The following is a 19,572-nucleotide window of genomic DNA, read 5'->3' on the forward strand; positions in this document are numbered from 1 at the left end:
TCAACCCAGACTTTCACTACTTGGGTTGGTTCCAGGTTAACCAGGCAGCTGTAAAGATTCTAAAAAGCTTTTGTAACTGTTTGTAAGCTCATAGATATGACCTTTGTAATATGCTTAGGTAATTATTAACCACTTCAACTATGAATTTTCAAGTCATTCGCTTGCCATCTATTTATTCATCTGCATGTGAGTGTTGAGGGCAACTAAGAAGTTGGGGGGGGGGGAGTCCACAGTCCACAGATGACTACCCTTACTTCCTGACACTAATTGCAAGTGTAGGTCTCTAAGATGACCCTTACTTCTGACACCAGTTGCAAGTTCAAGGGTCCACAAGACCATCTTTACGAAGCCTCACAGAACTCACTGAAATCTGTTATACTCAACAGCTTTGGTTTATTTGAGGGAAGGGCTGCAGATTAAAATCAGCCAATGGAAGAAGTACAAAGGGCAGAGTGTTCGTTGTTTTCTCCCTCCTATGGAGTCAGGGCATTTACTTACCTGACACTGGTATGTGACATACACATGACACATTGCCAACTGACAAGCTCACCCACGTCTCAGTATTCAAGGTTTCCATTGGATACAGTTAACCATTTGTTTTCCCCTTTCCTTTGTCCTTGGGCAGCCAGGAGTGTCTTAGCAATATCACACATATCCTACCTTGGGAGAGGTGGTTGTGGTAGCTTGTGCTTGGCCCTTGGCTTGCCTTATGGTCCCTCACCAGTTTCTTCCCCCGTCCTTGTCCCCAAGCAACTACTGATCAGCTTTCTGACAGTATAGTTTTGTCTTTTCTAGAATTTCATATACATGGAATCATATAGTATATTGTGTTTGGGGTCTTTTTTTTTTTAACATTGCATAATAATGTTATTGAGATTCATCCATGTTGTTAAATACAATAGTTTATTCCTTTTTCATTAGTGAATAGTATTCCATCGCATGGATATGCCACATTTTGTTTACTTGTTCAGTTTTGAGACATTTGGGTCATTTAATTATTTAAAGTAATGGGGGGGGCACCTGCTGGGTTGGCTAAGTGATTTCAGCTCAGGCTAAGTGATTTCTAGCAGTTGGTGAGCTTGAGCTCTGTGTCAGGCTCTATACTGACAGCCCAGAGCCTGCTTGGATTCTCTCTCTCTCTCTCTCTCTCTCTGCCCCTCCCCCACTCTCAAAAGTAAATAAATTAAAATTAAAAAAAAAGAATTTCTATTGTGAATAACACTACTTTGGAAGTCTGTGCACATGATACTGTATGGATATGTATTTCCTTACTCTTGGATAGGTACCTGGGATTGGGATTGCTGAGTCATGTGGCGAGGATGTGTTCAACTTTATAAGAAATTGCAGAACTGTTTTGCAAAGGGGCTGCACCATTTTATATTCCCATTATAGCTGGCCCACAAGGATGCCAGAGCACCTAGTTCCGGGGGTCCCAGACAGACTGGGTTCAGATGGTCTAGTGTTCATTGTAGTTTTAATTTGTATGTTTTAGTGAGCAGTGATGGTGAGCATCTTTTTATAAAATACTGGTTAACCATCCGTAGATCTTCTTGTGTGAAGTATTTGTTCAAATCTTTTGTTGCACATTTTTGGACACATTTGTTTGTTTTAAAAAGCTTTGAGAGTTCCTTATTCTGTTTACTAGGCACACTCTGTTAAGTATATCTTTTGCAAATATTTCTCTAATTTGTGGTTTGTCTTTTTGTTTTCTTAATGGTAACTTTTGACAAGCAAGTTTTTAATTTTGATGGAGTCTAATTTATCCATTAGATACATTTAAAAAAACACGCACACGAAAATGTATCTTTTTAATGGCTCATGTTTTTTTGTATCAGAAATCACTGATATAGCCCAAAGAGTCATAAAGCTTTGTTTCTGTGTTTTTGCAGCTGGGGCACAGGGCTCTGGGGGTTCCCAAACAGACCAGGTTTGGCCACTCACCCCTGACAAAAATCCAAAGATAGAGAGACAAGCAGTGGTGAAAAAGAAAGGAATTTATTTCTGTGAGGCCAACACCCAGAAGACAGCCGACTAATGTCTCAAAGACTGTCTCCAAAGTGCTGAAAATACTTCCAGGTTTATATAAGGAAAATGTAGGACAAAGGTGGGTGGGTACACGCAGGTAGGCAGTAAAGGTTGGGTTGATCGTTGTCTTGGGGTCAATCACATGGAGTCATGCTGGCTCAGGGCTGGCTTGAGGGGGTAGTGTCAGTTCCCGTCACAGAGATGCTTTGCCTGCAGGGTCTTTTGCCTGAGTTAAGAGATAAGCTGGAAAGAAGAACTTAATCAATTAGAAAGTACAGACTGAGGTCATAATGAAGATAGCTGAAATCCTCTTTCATTTTCCTCTATTAGTTTTGTATTTAGCTCTTATGTTTATGCCTGTGATCCATTTTGATTTAATATTTGCATATGGTGTAAAGAGGTCAAGGTTTGTCTTTTTCCCCCCTACAAAAGTCCAGTTATTCCAGCTTCATTTATTGAAAAGATTGCCTTCCCTGTTGAATAACCTTGACACCTTTGTTAAAAAATAGATTTTAAGTCTGAGGACATGAAAGGAAACTGATGGAGTTTCTGGTAGTGGCAGATACCAGTATTATGGAAAAAATTAGTTTATTTCAAGTTAAAATCAGGATATCACCTTTTTTTATAACACTGTTTTAAATAACTAGTTGTAACAAGTTATATGAAAGAGATCAATGGAATGCGTGTAGGTCAGTAGAGATAAAAATAATACTATTTGCCTACGACAGGTGACTAACCTGAATGTTTAGGAGACTCAACAAAAACATATCTTGAAATGAGATGCTTGAATCCTGGGTTATGAAGTACACCCTAACTCAATTCAGTCATTTATTTTATCACTAGACAAAATATAATGAAAAACATAATACTTGTTTTATTAAAAAAATAGAATCAAACAAGATACAGGGCCTAATACAGAGAATTATAATACTTTAATAGAATGAAAAGAAAACAAATAATAAGAGTATATTCTACTCCTGGCTGAATAGTCTTAATATAATAAAGATGACAATACTAACAAAGTGAATTTATAGATTTAATACAATACCAGTTAAGATCCTGATAGGATGGTGAATTGAACTTGATTGATAGTATAAATCACAGAATAAAGGAGCAGGAAAGAACTTCAGGGGGGAACATTTTTAAAAATTATTCTTGTTCACAAAATAACTTGAGAGGATTAGAATTAGGTGCATCTGTTGTAAATTAAATGGGGATAAAAGATCGGGAGCCATACAATGGAAGTTAAGAGATTAGACCAGAAATCTAGGCTAGGTGTAGTTACTGAAGTTAAGTAGCAAATTGATTGTGAACTTTCTGGCTTTGAAGGTAGAAAGGGAAACTTGTGGGTTTCACCAGGGTTTGCATATCTAAAGGCCGCTAAGCTGGCACTGTACATCACTTAAGTGGGCTGGGAGTAAGACTCTAGGGAATGTTGGGCACTTTGAACTTGATATGTGTGTGCCCAATAAAAGGATAGCTTCTACTTGGTTCTGTCTGATTTTTGGCATGTGGGTAGATGGCCCAGTGATGCTCATTTTTCAAAGGAATCCAGAAATCTATTGGTGGAAGGAGAGTAGAGGAGGACACAGGACCTATCGCCGTAGTCTGTTCAGGCTGTTATCACAAACTATCACAGACTGAGAGGGTTAGAAACAACAGAAACGTAATTCTCTAGTTCTGGAGATTGGAAGTCTAAGGTCCACACCAGAATGTCACATTCTCATGAGGGCCCTCTTTCTGGTTCATTGCTAGCACCTTTTCACTGTGCTCTCATATGGTGGAAGGGGATAGGGATCTCTTTGGAACCTCTTTTATAAGGGTACTAGCCCTACCCTTGGAGGCTCCACCCTTATGACCTAATCACCTCTCAAAGGCTCCTAATACCATCACCTTTGGAAGTTAGGATTCAACATATGAATGGGGGGGGGGGCAACATTCTGACCATAGCACCTTATTGATCTTCTGATCTTTAAATATTGGCAATTAGAGCACTGACCAAACAAAACAGGTAGAGGGGAAAGGCTACTCATTGTCTAATTAATGATTGTGTGGTTTAGAGGGGAACAAGAAGGAGTTTTACTATTCAAAACCAACACTTACCTCCAAAGCATATTAATAAGACTACCTGAATGCCTGTTAGTAACAGTGATGGAAGAAACAAAATAGAAATATCAGAAATAAACTGATAGTAGTGTATGAGAAAATAAGTAAAATAAAAACTAATACCATCAGTGTTTAACAAAAGACATTGTTGAATGATAATATGAAGGAACTACATCGAAAACTGTTTTAATCCCATACCATGCAAAATAAATTTTAGATGAGTTAAATATCTTAAAACAAATATTATACTTTGTTGTGGAGAGGAAACCATTTATACATTGTTGAAGCATTAAAGGAGCAAAGTAGTACCAAGGTGGGGATGTTTGATTGTCAAAAAATTTGAGTCTCTGATACAAAGATAAAAGCAGTGCCTTGAGAACAGTATTTATAGTTTTTCTATAATGGGTAAGATTTTTCACGTAATTGGGGATATATCCATAAGGGTAGATTCAGTAGACAGATAACCAACTGTGGTTTACATTTTTAACCAATGATTTGCATTAGAGAAGATAACATTAATATGTTTGACCTAAAGATCTTCATTTGTATAATGAAGATAATAGCAGTACCTACGTCCTAGGGTGTTTTTCAGGAATAAATATGATAAATGGTGTCTATTCCTGAGCACGTTGCCTAGAACCGTAGATGTTAACTGCTATTTATTATAATCATCTTCATGATTATTATCTTCCAAAACAAGTTTCAAAGTTACTTATCAAAGCTTCTTGCCTTTTTAACCCAGATGGGAAAAACGGCTAATTTAGCCAACTTTACATCTGTGGAGTTTACAAAGCACTTTCACATATTCTGTCTCATTGATTCTCACTCTAGCCCTGGGAACTCTTTGAATTTCTTCTCAGTGGGGGCTTTCAGGATTCAGTCTTCCGTAGTCACAGCTTGGTTTTTGGTCATCACCCTTTACTGCTCCACCTATAAAATCAATTCAGACTAATTCAAGAATTCCCCACTCTGACCACAGCCTTCCATCTTCCCAGCTTTTGCATTCTTTGCCCACTGGAGCTGTTCGTTGACCTTTAGTCTTTTGACTCCTGTAATCTCTCTTAAGTGCTCTTTTTTCTTTACTTTCATCCTTATTTTCTCTTATAATCTTTCATACTTTTGTGATAATACCTAGTGCCTGTCCTGCCTGTTGTTCTCAAAGATTAAAAAGAAATCTATGGTGGGCAAAGGATTTGAATGGGCATTTCTCCAAAGAAGAGAGGCGAATGGCCAAGAAGCACACGTGAAGATGCTAAACATCATTGCATCAAGGAGATGCAAATCAAAACCACAATGAGTTACCACTTCAAATCCACTAAAATGGGTATGGTAAAAAAGACATAGTTGCAAATGTTGGTAAGGATGTGGAAAAATTGGACCCCTCATACATTGCTGGTCTGGACGTTAAATGGAGCACTTGCTATGGAGAAGTCTGACAGTTCCTCAAAATATTAAATACAGAATCACCATGTGACCTAGGCATTCCATTCCTTTACCCAAGAGAAATAAAAACATGCATCCATAATAAGTCTTGTATACAAATATTCATAGCAGTGTTATTCATAATAGCTAAAAAGGGAAAACAATACAAATGTGTACCAACTGATGAATGGATAAACAAAATGTGTTGTACCCGTATAACAGTATAATATTATTCAGCCATAAAGAGGAATGAAGTATTGACACATCCTGTAACATGGACTAACCTTGAAAACATGCTAAGTGAAAGAAGTCAGTCACCAAAGGCCACATATTCTATGATACCATTTATGTAAACTGTCCAGAATAACCAATCTATAGACATAGAGCATATATTCCTGGTTGCCTAGGGCTAGGGGTTAGAAAGTGTGGCCAAATGGAGAGTGACTGTTAATGGGCATGAGGTTCCTTTTTAGGGTAATGAAATGTTCTAAAATTAGATTGTGGTGATGGATAAACAACTGTAAAATATGCTTAAAAACATTTAATTGAGCTGAATTGTACAAAAGTTTGAACTCTACAGTTTCCAGGTAAATTTTATGGCATGTAAATTATATCTCGATAAAGCTGTTAAATTAAAAAGACAAATAAAGTTCTGGTCATTGACTCTTAGCACATACTATTTCTCAGCCTGAGTGCTGGAACATGTTGATTTTGAGAATGATCCTTGTAACAGTGTAATATTGCCAATGAACTTGGGGTTGGGGTGATATTCCAGTTCACTAGAGTAAATAGAGAACTTTTTTTCCTATAGCTCTTGTAAATTATTATTATTATTATTATTATTATTATAAGATTTTATTTAAATGATCTCTACACACAACATGGGACTCAAATTTATTTTTTTTTAATTTTTTTTTAACGTTTATTTATTTTTGAGACAGAGAGAGACAGAGCATGAACAGGGGAGGGGCAGAGAGAGAGAGGGAGACACAGAATCTGAAACGGGCTCCAGGCTCTGAGCTGTCAGCACAGAGCCCGACACGGGGCTCGAACTCACGGATCTTGAGATCATGACCTGAGCCGAAGTTGGACGCTTAACCGACTGAGCCACCCAGGCGCCCCTGGGACTTGAATTTAAAATCCTGAGATCAAGAGTGGCATGCTCTACCGATTGAGCCAGCCAGGTGCCCTGAGTTATTTTTCTAAAAGATGATTTAGGGGCACCTGGGTGGCTTAGTCCGTTAAGTGTCCGACTCTTGGTTTCAGCTCAGGTCATGATTTCACTGTTTGTGAGTTCAAGCCCCACATGGGTCTCTGTGCTGACAGTGTGGAGCCTGCTTGGGATTCTCTCTCTCTTTCTCTCTTCCTCTCTCTCTCTCTCTCTGTCCCTCTCCCCCCTTGTACTCTCTGTCACTCTCTCACAAAAAAATTAACTTAAAAATTTTTTTAAAAAAGATGTTTTAATTTGCTTGTTTGTCTCAGTTTAGTATGAGGAACACAGTTTGCTGTCTGACTCTTGGTTACCATTCTGGTGATTATTTCTCCCTTATAGTCTACGTATAAGGAGAAGAAAGACAACTTAGCTAAATAGTAGAATCATTTTTTTTCCCATGCCTTTTCAGTTCCATGCCTTTGTTTTGGCTCTTTGATCATCTTACTTTGCTCTTAGTGTTAATCTCTTTGGGGGACTTGGACAATCTGATCAAAACTGGAAGTATGAAATCTCTCTTTAGAAAACTGCATGTGAATTTGCATACCAAATTTTGCTTATGGTTTCAACAGGGACACAGATTTCACCAAGGAATAGAATCCCAACTCTGCACACTAACTTGGGTGATCACTCCTGGGGGTGAGGTTATCATTCATATGCTGATAATTCTGCCGTCTCTATCTCCTGTCCGATTTCTCTGCCAGAACATTCCAGCCAGCTGTTTAGGCTTACTCAGACACTCCACGGACACTCCAGACTCAAACTGTCTACAGGAAGAGCATGATCTTTATCTCTTCGAACTCTATTCTTCCTCCTCAGATGTAGGTCTTCTCAAACAGGAGTCCAAACCAGAATGCCCTGACCACCCTAGTCTATACCAGATCATTCTTTTTGTTTTTTTTAATTATTTTATTATTTTGAGAGAATGAGAGAGAGAACGTTGGTGAGGGGCAGAGAGAGAGGGAGAGAGAATCCCAGGCAGGCTCTGCACCAATGGCACAGAGCCCGATGTGGGGCCTGAACTGTAAGATCATGACCTGAGCTGAAATCAAAAGTCAGATGTTTAACTGACTGAGCCACCCAGGCACCCCTTAATTTTTTCCTTATCATTCTTAATTTCTTCCTTTCTTAATTTTTTTCCCATAAATAAGCATCATGCTTAATTTCTTTCTTTCCCTCCACATAGAATCAGTCATCAGGTTTTCCTAATTGTGCCTAAATGTTTCTGAAATCTCATTTTCGTCCCCATTCTCAGCCTAGCCCAAGTCATCTTCTCTTGTAGAGATTCAGCAGCCTCCTCACCAGTCTCCTGACTTTCTCTCTTGCTTGCCTTTAAAAAATGCCCCACATGACAAATGGTGAACCTTTAACGGCTCCCCGGTGCCTTTAGGACAAACTCCAAACTTTCTGACGTCTTGGATACCACCTGTGAGGCCTGCATGATCTAGCTCCAGCTTGCCTGTCCAGCCATCTGGTTCTTCATCACTGTCCACCTCCACCATCCTGACATTCTTCATTTTCTCAATTATGCTGTGCTGTGTCTCACTTTTATGTCTTTGCATATTCTCTTCCTTCCTTGGTCCTGCCTCCTTTCCTCCACACCTTGCAAACTCTGACTCAGTCTTTAGGTCCTGGCTTTAGATTTCTCTTCTTCTGGACACCTATCCATTCGTGGGGCCCTTTGGATGCATTTTCTTATTCTCTTTTCTCTGCTGTAGCATTTATACACTTTTGCAATTACCTCCCTACTCTCTGGACTATAAATGCTGGAAAGGGAGACACTTGTTTGTGTTGGTCTCATTTATCACGGCATTGCTTGTGCTTATTTAGTCCTATACCTGGCAGAGGTATTTGATAAATTTCTGTTGAATATTCCCTTCTACCTAAAATATCGTCTTCCTTACCTTCCCTCTACCGCCTGCTCCACTTGGCAAAACCTTATACAGTTAACATCCATTTGTTAACAAGTAAGTAAGGAACTCCTTCTTCATTCCAGGCACTGTTTTAGCCACTGTGGATATAGTGATGAATAAGACAGCAAATATCTCTACCTTTTGCAAGCTGACACTCTATGGGTGTAGACGGATAATTAAATAGATAAGTAAAATATACAGTGTGTTAGTGAGCATAAGTGCTAAGGAGAAACAGAAAGCAGGAAAGATAGATGATGCACATCAGAGTGGAGAGACAGCATTTTATTTATTTTGTTTTTTTATTATGAAACATTTTTTAATGTTTTATTTATTTTTAATTTTTTTAATGTTTACTTATTTTTGAGAGAGAGCGTGAGTGGGGGAGGGGCAGAGAGAGAGAGGGAGACACAGAATCTGAAGTAGGCTCCAGGCTCTGAGCTTTCAGCACAGAGCCCGATGTGGGGCTCAAACCCACTAACTGTGAGATCGTGACCTGAGCCAAAGTCAGACGCTCAACTGACTGAGCCACCCAGGAGCCCCTTTAATGCTTTATTTTTGAGGGAGACAGTATGATCAGGGGAGGAGCAGAGAGAGAGAGGGAGACACAGAATCCAAAGCAGACTCCAGGCTCTGAGCTGTAACACAGAGCCCTACATGGGGCTCAAACTCACGGACCACGAGACCATGACTTGAGCTGAAGTCAGACGCTCAACCGACTGAGCCACCCAGGCACCCCTATTTAAAAAAATTGTTTTTAATGTTTATTTTTGAGAGAGAGAGACAGAGCATGAGCAAGGAAGGGGTTAGAGAGAGAGACGCACACACACAGGATCCCAAGCAGGCTGCAGGCTCTGAGCTGTCACCACAGAGCCTGAGAGATGGCATTTTAGATAGGCAGCTGGGGGAGGCTTCATTGAGAGGGTGACTTTTGAGTCAAGACTGTAAGCAAGTGAGGGGGCGACCAGTAGCTGTGCTGGTCTCTGGAGAAAGAACACTCCAGGCAGAGAGAAGGGCTGAGGCCTGTAGGAGAGAGTAAGGCGAGTAAGCCTGAGAGCAAGGAACAGAAAGACCTTGGGATGTAAGGTAAGAGTGGTAAACCTCTCAGAGTGTTGCTGTCTTACTCTGATTCCTGGGCTTCCTCACAGTTGGAAGCTGTTTTCAGCTCTCAGTGCTGTGAATTTACCAGAAATGATCATGGAAGTTTCCCTTCTTAGCAGTTACCTGTGAACCTATGGAAGTGCTATAGTAGAAGGCTGCAGGCTGGTCAGTGCCCTTTGGAGGCTGGTGAGGTACGTGCTGAGGCATCTCTATAACAAGTGCTACCTCTTTCTCGGGACATTTTTGCCTTTTTTTTTTTTTTTAAGTTTATTTATTCATTTGGAGAGAGAGGGAACACAAGCAGGGGAGGGGGCAGAGAGAGAGGGAGAGAGTGAATCCCAAGCAGGTTCTGCACTATCAGCACAGAGCCCGATGTGGGGCTCAAACTCACGAACCATGAGATCATGACCTATGTTGAAACCAAGAGTCGGACGCTTGACCGACTGAACCATGCAGGCTCCCCTTGCCTTTTCCTCATTAGGATTGGGAGGCAGTGGGGAAGTGGGGCGTTGGTGGCCTCAACCTCAGGGGTCACGTTGCCCATAGTTCAGCTCCGCCCTTTTCTTCTGTTCCCTGGTCTGTGTTCTTGACGTCTTGGGGGCATGGTGAACATTGCACAATTCTCTCAGCCACTATCTAGAGTTACAGTTTTGAAGACCAATCACTGCTTTCAGCTTGTTTCTCTCTTACCCCTTAGCTTTGTTGCAGAAAGTAGAGGGCAGGCGGGGTTTTAGTTAATTGTGTGTTGCATTAGTTGGTGTTGGGTTAGTTTGGGTTTTTTATTGGCTTTAGTGTGCAGACTCCATACCTCTGTCCTTGTGTAAAGCACAGCCCGTCATGGGGCAATTGGGCCCCACCCCGGGGTTGGTGGTGGGGGGGGGGGGATGACTGGACTTGCCTTGCTGGCACCCCACGCAGGAAGTAAGAGGCCTCCTCTGGGCACAGTTCCACTGCGAGTGGAGCGGAGATCTAGGGCTCTCTGAAGCCTATATTTAGCTATAGGAGAAGCCTCTGCCAGGCTGTTGTGTTGTTCTTTTTGGTGTGATTCACTAATGGCAGCATACTCTGTGGAGAGGGGCTGTAAATTGTAAATTGATATGAGGTAATAATTGGCAAAATGATCAGACTCCATTTTTATTGTCCTCTGGGGAAAACACGTGTTGGGAATCACTAACGCAGAGGCGACGGACAGAGGGGTTTTTCAGCCAGCTTTCCAGCTTTAGTGCTGCAGTGCTTCCGTCCTGATTAGAGAGGACAGGAGCCAAATTTGGCAGGAGGTGGCCAGCAGACTGGTATCTGTTTGCCACTCTTTACTCCAAAAAGCCTTGCCGCAGAGTTGCCATGGCAGCAGGAGGCAACTGAAGGCAAAGGCTCCGCTCTGGAGCAGCGCCCCCTGGTGGCCCAGCCTTCCCCTCCCTGGCCTTGAACCCAAGGGGCTGGTCACATGGCGGGGGGCTCCGGGTGCTGTGGCTTTTGAAAGCACATTCCCTAATGTAGTGGAGCTGTAAGGTCCTTCAGCTGTAAGGATGGCTGCCTCTTCTGTCCCCTGTTTCTCCTTGGGCATAGCCCTTTGATGTCCGATCCTGTAGTCCACCTTATCAAATTATTTGCTGTTCCTTAAATATGCTCTTTCATGCTTCTATACTTTTATACATGCAGTTTTCTCTGCCTAGAACGCTCCCTTCCCCATCTGTGTGGAAAATTCCTACTCATTGCCAAAATGTGGCTTCAATACTGCCTCCTGCTCCATAGTGCTTCCTCTAACCCCTTATGCTCTGCGCAGAATTACACTGTTTCCTCCACCATCTCAACCTTGCCTCATAGCAGAAATGACTGTTTTTGTTTCTTCTTCTCTAGACTGTAAATTATTTGCATTTAAGAACTGTTGTTTATTTTTTAATGAATTTTGTATCTCCAGGAGTAGACTCATAATAACACTTGGTAGTGTTTGTTGAATGAATGAAGTATCTTTGTGTCATCCTCTTTAATCCTTTTCATGGGAGGGTTGCATACCATGTGGAGGACAGTACTGTGTTGTGTCCACGTAGGGCTTCAGAATCCTTGCTCTGGGGTTCCAGAGGGTTTAATCGGTGCCTGGGTGGCTCAGTTGGTTAAGCGTCCGATTTCAGCTCAGGTCATGATCTCATGGTTCATGAGTTCGAGCCCTGCGTCAGGCTCTTTCCTGACAGCCTGGAGCCTGCTTCGGAGTCTGTGTCTCCCCCTCTCTCTGTCCTTCTCCCCCTGGTGCTCTGTCTCTCTCTCTCTCAAAAATTAATAAACATTAAAAAAGTAGTTGGATGCTCAACCGACTGAGCCACCCAAGTGCCCTTCACTTTCCATTTTAAGTTGGAAGAGCAGTGGCGGAAAGAGCAACACTTGGGAGTCGGGCGCCCCAGGGTTCAAGTCATCAAGTCAGTATGGCTTTTGGTTATTTGTCCAGCTTGTCAGTCTCAGTTCCCTTTTGTTGAATTAGGATGTGTGAGGACAGTGCCTAAGATACTTTGTGGCCCAAAGTAAATTCCCAGTAAATCTTACTTTCTCTACCGCGCCCTGTCTTCCTTGAAGAAAATGAAAGCAAAATAGAAGTGTAAAGCAGTTGTGAACCATCTCTGGCATCCTTATCTACATCAGCTCGTTCTGTGTTCACGGTCTTGCTCTGAGCACAGCTTTAAAAGTCACCTCTTTCTGTGCCTCTTGTCCCTTTTCCCGACCCTCCATGCTTTAGTGTCCTTCCTTTGCTTTACTGCCCTGTTTTCATCTTTGGTGCATCTGTCCCCATGAGTTTACTGTGTATGTAGACATTTTATTTAGAACTCTCTCCTGTCCTGTCTTTTTGGGGATAACCTGTATTTCAAGAATTTCGATTTGAAATGAATTTATCTGTTTCTCTCCTTCAGTAGTTCCCAGGAGCTGTCTTGACTGTGATACATAGTTACGTGCCTTACCTGCTAGCCTCTATAATGTTCGCTTTACGGTTTAGTCTTAGGCATTTGTCGCTGTTCCTCTTAACGTTGAAGTTCCAAGCTCGCTTAGGCTGTTTTGCAGATCTCTTTGCAAATGTGTTCTTCTCAGTACCACGTGGTGATGCTGCAGGCCCCTGTCCTGTGTGCCAATGCCTGCAGGTATCTGGGCTGTTCAGTTTGTGAAGTGTTTTTCTCTTCCTTCTCTTTTAATCCCACTTTTGGTAGTTGATTCATTCCTGCTCCTCTACAGGATGTGGAACTGGAAGCTGTTTGTAAGTTATTAGTAGGTCTAGTAGAAGACTCCCTGAGAATGGCAATGAAAATTTGCCTGGGTTTCTCGGTTACCCGTGACAGTGGTTGGCTGTTTGTGAGAAAAGCCTTTTGGGAATGTTTTATGGCCTCCTACCTCACATCTTGTGCTGTCAGTTTAAAAAAACCTACTTGGGGCGCCTGGGTGGCGCAGTCGGTTAAGCGTCCGACTTCAGCCAGGTCACGATCTCGCGGTCCGTGAGTTCGAGCCCCGCGTCAGGCTCTGGGCTGATGGCTCAGAGCCTGGAGCCTGTTTCCGATTTTGTGTCTCCCTCTCTCTCTGCCCCTCCCCCGTTCATGCTCTGTCTCTCTCTGTCCCCAAAATAAATAAACATTGAAAAAAAAATTAAAAAAAAAAAAACAACCTACTTATCAGTAGATTTGTTAGTTAATCTGGTCTGCCAGTGCCGTGCTTACTTGAAAGTTGGCTATTTGTCTCCTTTCCAAAAAATGGAATTGCCGCATACAGTTCATTTTTGTTTGATGTGAAAACTGAAACTAATGTAAGGATTTATTTACCTGGCTAAAGGGCATTTTTCAATCAAAAGGCAAGAAGGGTACAGTTTTAATGAATCATAAAATTTATCTGTTCGAGACATGCATTTTTCCTACTCTGTAAATATTCAGTTAAATGCCATTTAGTTAAAATTTAATTACGTAGGAACTTGTTGCCATGGATTGAATTGAACTTCAGAATGCTGGAAACAGTATTGTAAGTTAATATAGAAAGGTTACAATGATTTATTATTTTGTAGGAAATATTTTGGGGATAGAGCAGGTTGTACATGGGATGAAACTCAGAAGGTCTAGGTTTGAATTCATGCACCTTCTAGCTCTCTTGGGCTACATAGTCATTCTCTGTGGAATGGTAATGGTTACAAAATACCTTTTTTTTTTTTTTTTTTAAAGTTTGGTGGTTTGTAGTTTATCCCTGACCTTCATGCTGGGTTCTTTGTCCCTGCTGCTTCTCCTGTGTGCAGTGTTACTCTACCTGCAAATACCTCTCAGGCCCCCATCCCCCTGATGTACACACTTCTTTTTTTATTATTTAATTTTTTTTCTGGTATCCTTTTATATATTGTCCATCCCAGCATATGTAGTGACTTGATCTTTTTGCTTTTCCGTTTTCTCACCTAGTTCTTATATTTGGTTATATTTCCTGATTTGAATCCTATTTTATATAGCAATAGAATTTAACAATGTGGGAAAGGCTGTTGGCAGAGAGACAATTTCATAAAACCTTCCACGGACCCAGGCGAGTGGAAACCAGCACTGGAGGTTCTTTACCTCCTGTCTTGCATGAAAACAGGAATTCCTGCTTGTTTCCCCTCTGTTGATCCATAACGTTAGACTTCGCTTTTCTTAGTTAAGAGTATTCTTAGTTAAGAGTATTTCTTTTGGGGCAAATGATAACATCTGCAATCTTTATCATCTTTTCTACTTTTTAACATTTTTTAAAAAAATGTTTATTTTTGAGAGAAAGAGTGAGAGAGAATGAGCAGGGGAAGGGCAGAGTGGGGTGGGCAGAGGATCTGAAGCAGACAGCAGGGAGCCCAACCGAAGCAGGGTTCCTGAGAACCCCACACCGAGAAATCATGACCTCAGCTGAAGTCGGACGCTTAATCCACTGAGCCACCCAGGGCCCCTACAGTTTAACATTTAAAAACAATCTGTTTCAGGGACGCCTGCGTGGCTCAGCCCATTGAGCGTCCGACTTCAGCTCAGGTCATGATCTCGCGGTTCGTGAGCTCGAGCCCCGCATCGGGCTCTGTGCTGACAGCTCAGAGCCTGGAGCCTGCTTCAGCTTCTGTGTCTCCCTCTCTCTCTGCCCCTCCCCAGCTCATGCTCTGTCTCTCTCTGTCTCAAAAATAAATAAAACATTAAAAAAAAAAAAAACCCAATCTGTTTCAGTGTAATTTCTGGTTAATCTTCCTTTTCCTAAAACATGAATGTACAGAACACAAAAGGGATAATTTAAGATTTGAGGATTACTTTGTTGATATGTAATCGACCTTTTTAATAAATGATATTTACTGTAGTTATCTCACCTCAAAAGTCATTTCATTTACTAGAAAATGAGAATTCTGAAAAATGAAAGAAAGAAAATTAAAATCACTTTATTCTAACATCCAGAGATGACTGCAGATAAAATGTTGGCATAATTCCCATTAGTCTCCATTCAACATTATGTATTCAATTGTATGTAATTTTACAATTCATTTTTATAATTACATATTAATTAGCAAAAGTTTATATTTCATTTTTATAATTTTAAATTTTATATGTAATTATATATTAGCTAAAGCTTATACATAAACTATAATTCACATTATATAGCACTATTGGAATATTCTAGTAACTTTTAGGGCACAACCTTGACCAAAAAAAAAAAAAAGAAAACAAATTAATTATCTAAAAAACTAAAATAGATAATTTCTAATTATGAACTACATTATAAAAATGTAAATATTAGAAAAATACATCATGACAAATAGGAGTCCTGCAATTCCTCCAGTCCCCACTGTTAACAGTATGTTTTCAAACAACCTGTGATTAGATTTCTGAATTGTTTGTTCATCTTTGATAAAATTTGTGAAGGGTATGGATGTTCTTTGCTTACAGGCTTGGTCAAATTAGACAGTGAACCAGAATGTGTTTTTGCAAAATAACATCTCAATATTTTTCTCCATGCTTTAGGTATGTGTTCTTTTTGGATCCATGCAATCTGGACTTGATAAACCGGAAGATCAAGTCCGTAGCGCTGTGTGTAACAGCATGTCCACGACAAGAACTGAAAACCCTGAGTGATGTTCAGAAGTTTGCAGAGATAAATGGTGAGGCATGAGGCTGTCCAAGTCCTCACCCCGGTCACTTACTCCCACCATGACATACTGTATGTTTGCATTCCAGTATAAATTTGTGCTGGTGTTAAATAAATCACCAAGGAACCTCAAAACGAAAAAGGGAATTGAAAGTCCTCCTGGACTTCCTTGATAAAAAAGATTATAGTCACCTGGGGAGCTTGTTAAAACTCCAGATTCCTAGGCTCCCCCCAGGGAAATTCTGACTGAATAGGTCTTTGGGTTCTGGAAACTTGTATTTTTTTACAAATGTCTCATGTGATTTTGATGTAGCCTGTTTGAACATTTGGGAATGACTAGACTACTTTTTGTGAAATTGGTCTTTTTTTCTTTTTCTCTTCCTAAATACGAATTAAAAATTTTTTGATTAGTGTATTTTATTTTTGTCCCTGGATAACAATGTAATATATGTCTGTTATAGGAAATTTGGAAAATTCAGGGAAAAGAAAATGAATACCAAAAGTCCACCATCTTTCAATTGTGTTGGTGTGTTTTGCTTTTTTTAACTTAATATTATCTCATAACCATTTTTCTAAGAGTAAAGTTTTGAGAAACTTTGAGGTTAAACATATGGGAATTAGCTGAGAAAACGAGCATAGTCAATTTTCTAACCTAACTCCGCTCCCTTGGGTTTCTGATTTCCAGGTACTATCCTCAGTTCCCTCTGACTCGCCTCAGTTCTCTTCAGAGAATGTTATTTATAACCTCTCTTCCTGGAGGGCCACAAACTGATAGCCTGTGTTTGTGAACTTACATGGGGTTTGATGTTTGCGCTCTGTGTGTTGGAGTCCTCAGAGCTGCCTTGGCCTCGCCTGGTTTACAGGCTGGTTCTGGTTCCTTGGAACAACGGCTGACCCAGCATCCGCCTGGTGTCACTTCTAGCTGGGCAGAGAGATAGCCTGGGAACGCAGCTACACACGCACCCCTAAGCAGCTTCAGAGTCTTCCTGAGGGGGTTGCTGGCCTTTTGAGGGCAGAAGGACTGCCGCCTTCTAGACTGGCAGTGTTCCTGTCACTACTGCTCCAGGCCTCAGTGTAAGGTAGTAGGAAGCACATGAGATTAATATGACTCTGGATTCTACTTCTGCTGCTGTCGTTAACTGGTTCTGTAATGAGGGACAGAGAGTGTAGCCTCTCTGAACCCATATTTCCTCATCTGAACAAAGTGGATTAAAAACAACGCCCCCATCATAGGATTGTTGTGAGGATTTGATGAGATGATGCACAAATGATTGGCACTTGGTGGGCACTAAATAAAGAGGTACCAGCGACTCTTCAAGATCTCATTTATTCCCACATGATATCCTCACACAAACTGATTGGCTGAGTCTAATACTAGAACTGTCGGCCCTATCATTATCAAGTTTCTTAGGGAGAAATGAGTTATTCCTTATGGGTTTTTCTGAAATCTTAGGCAAGGTGAGCATACATGGTGCACTTTGGGAGGTGGTGGTGTTGAGTTGGCTTTGGAGTATAGGCTCTGGAACCAGATTATCTGGGTTCAAATGTTGGTCCTACCACTTACTAGCCATGAGACCTTAGGCAAGTTACGTGATCTCTGGTTGCCTCAGTTTCCCCATTTGTGAAGGAGATAATATTTGTACTAAAGCTGCCTCACAGGGTTGTTATAAGGACCTCAGACATGAAAAATGCTTAGAAGAGTGTGTGGCAAATGGTAAATTGCCAAAAAAAAAAAAAAGTATTGGTTACTGCTGTTATATTATTACTATTAATGTTATTATTCCCCCAATGGAAGGTAATAATCTTTCTGCCTCTAGTCTCTCTCTGCTTCTAGCCCCTGACATACTGCTGCCATATTAACATTGATAGAGCTTTAGTCATGTTAATCCCTTACTCAGAAGCCATCAGAGGTCACAAAATAAAATAAAACGTTATATATCTTACCTTGGCATTCAAAGCTATACTCTAGTGTCAAACTATCTTCTAACACGTTTTCTTGAACCCACTGGGTGTGAGTCTTGGTCCCTTGAACCTGACATGTCAGCTGGAGGGCCAGAAGAGAGTTAGTTTCTTGTCGACCGTATTGCCTGCTGTGATGATCCACTGGGGAGAAATGCCCCATGCAGCCTTGCTGGTATGTTTATTTCCAGGTCATTATCCTTCTAAGTGATTATGATACTGAATATGGCCTATTAAGGCCAGTTTATAAGACCTTTCTGGTGAGTTTTGCAGCTTTGTTTTTTTCACAGTCTTACACAAAGCAGGTGTTCAAGAATATTAATGAATAAATATTATTCCAGAAAACAGACTTCTTAAATTGGTGCCTAACTACACAGGCACCCTTAGGCTTTTCGGCAGCTGTTTGCAAAGTAAGTCAATGTGTTAGGCATAAAAAAAAGTATTAATAATGGCAGCATCAAGAAACACAGCAGTGGAGGATAGAGAAGATAAATATTTAAAAGGGAATAGAAAACTATGAAATTATAATAGAGAAGAGAGCCTTTGGTGGTGGGATATAAGTACCTTTATTTTAATAGTAACCCTAGGTTGAAAATTTTTAATTTCTTAAAAAAAAATCTGGATTATTCTTTGGATTGGTGACTTAAAACTGGGCCTGGTAAGGGGTGCCTGGGTGGCTCAGTCAGTTAAGCGTCTGACTTTGGCTCAGGTCATGATCTCATGGTTCGTGAGTTCGAGCCGCGCATCGGGCTCTGTGCTGACAGCTTGGACCCTAGAGCCTGCTTCGAATTCTGTATCTCCCTCCCTCTGCCTCTCTCCTGCTCACACTTTGTTTCTCTCTCAAAAATAAACATTAAAAAACGTTAAAAAAAAAAAAACAAAACAAAACTGGACCTGGTAAGATTTAATTCCAGTGTTACTGTATCTGAGAGAATTCTTTGTCTGTCTTTTTGCATTATCTTTTTCCCCTTCTTTGTCTTTCCATCATTTGAGGTGCACATTGATTCGGAAGGAGCAGATGGTTTTTATAATTATTTGTATCCGCACGTTGTTAACAGCTACATTTCTGTTAGAAAATGCACAGGCCCTTTGACCTCACTTATACACATCAGAGAGGAATATCTTCAAGAGCTAATTTAGGTTTAAGTGGGGAATTTCCAAATCTGTAAGAGGGAATTGCTCAAAATCCATGACAGAGTCTGCATGTAAGAACAAACTCCAAAGCTCTTAGAAGTAAACGTAGGGGAAACCTTCATGACGTTATACTGGCAATAATTTCTTGGATATGAACCAAAAGCTCAGTCAACAAAAGAAACAACATAGGTAGACTGGACTACATCAAAATAGAAAACTTCTGTGCATCCAAGGACACAGCAGTGTGAAAAGGTAATCCATAGAGTAGGAGAAAAGATTTGTAATTCATTTATTTGATAAAAGGTTAATACTCAAAATATATAAAGAATTTCTACATCTCAACAAGAAAGAAAGAAAGAAACAGACAAATAAACAACCCAATTAAAAAATGGCCAAAGGACTTGAATAGACATTTCTTCAAAGAAGATATATGATGGGCCAATAATAAGGACATGAAAAGATGCTCAACATGCTAATTGTATGGGAAATGCAAATGAAAACCATAGTGAGATACCACCTTACACCCATTAGGACAGCTTCTATTGAGAAAAAAATCACAAACACCACAAAACAGAAAATAACATGTTTGTGAGAGTACAGAGGAATTGGAAT

At 40.6% G+C, this 19,572-nt stretch overlaps 1 protein-coding gene across 3 annotated transcripts in view; it reads left to right on the plus strand.

The window, feature by feature from the left end:
• SLC44A1 (solute carrier family 44 member 1) overlaps positions 1-19,572 on the plus strand; it is a 200,313-nt gene that overhangs the window by 77,811 nt on the left and 102,930 nt on the right. For all 3 annotated transcript variants that reach the window (XM_030293175.1, XM_030293174.2, XM_030293173.1), the window contains exon 4: positions 15,744-15,880. In XM_030293175.1, the coding sequence (XP_030149035.1) occupies positions 15,744-15,880 (137 nt within the window). The remainder of the gene's footprint in view (positions 1-15,743; positions 15,881-19,572) is intronic.

Source organism: Lynx canadensis, chromosome D4 (assembly GCF_007474595.2).
Source record: "Lynx canadensis isolate LIC74 chromosome D4, mLynCan4.pri.v2, whole genome shotgun sequence".
NCBI lineage: Eukaryota > Metazoa > Chordata > Mammalia > Carnivora > Felidae > Lynx > Lynx canadensis.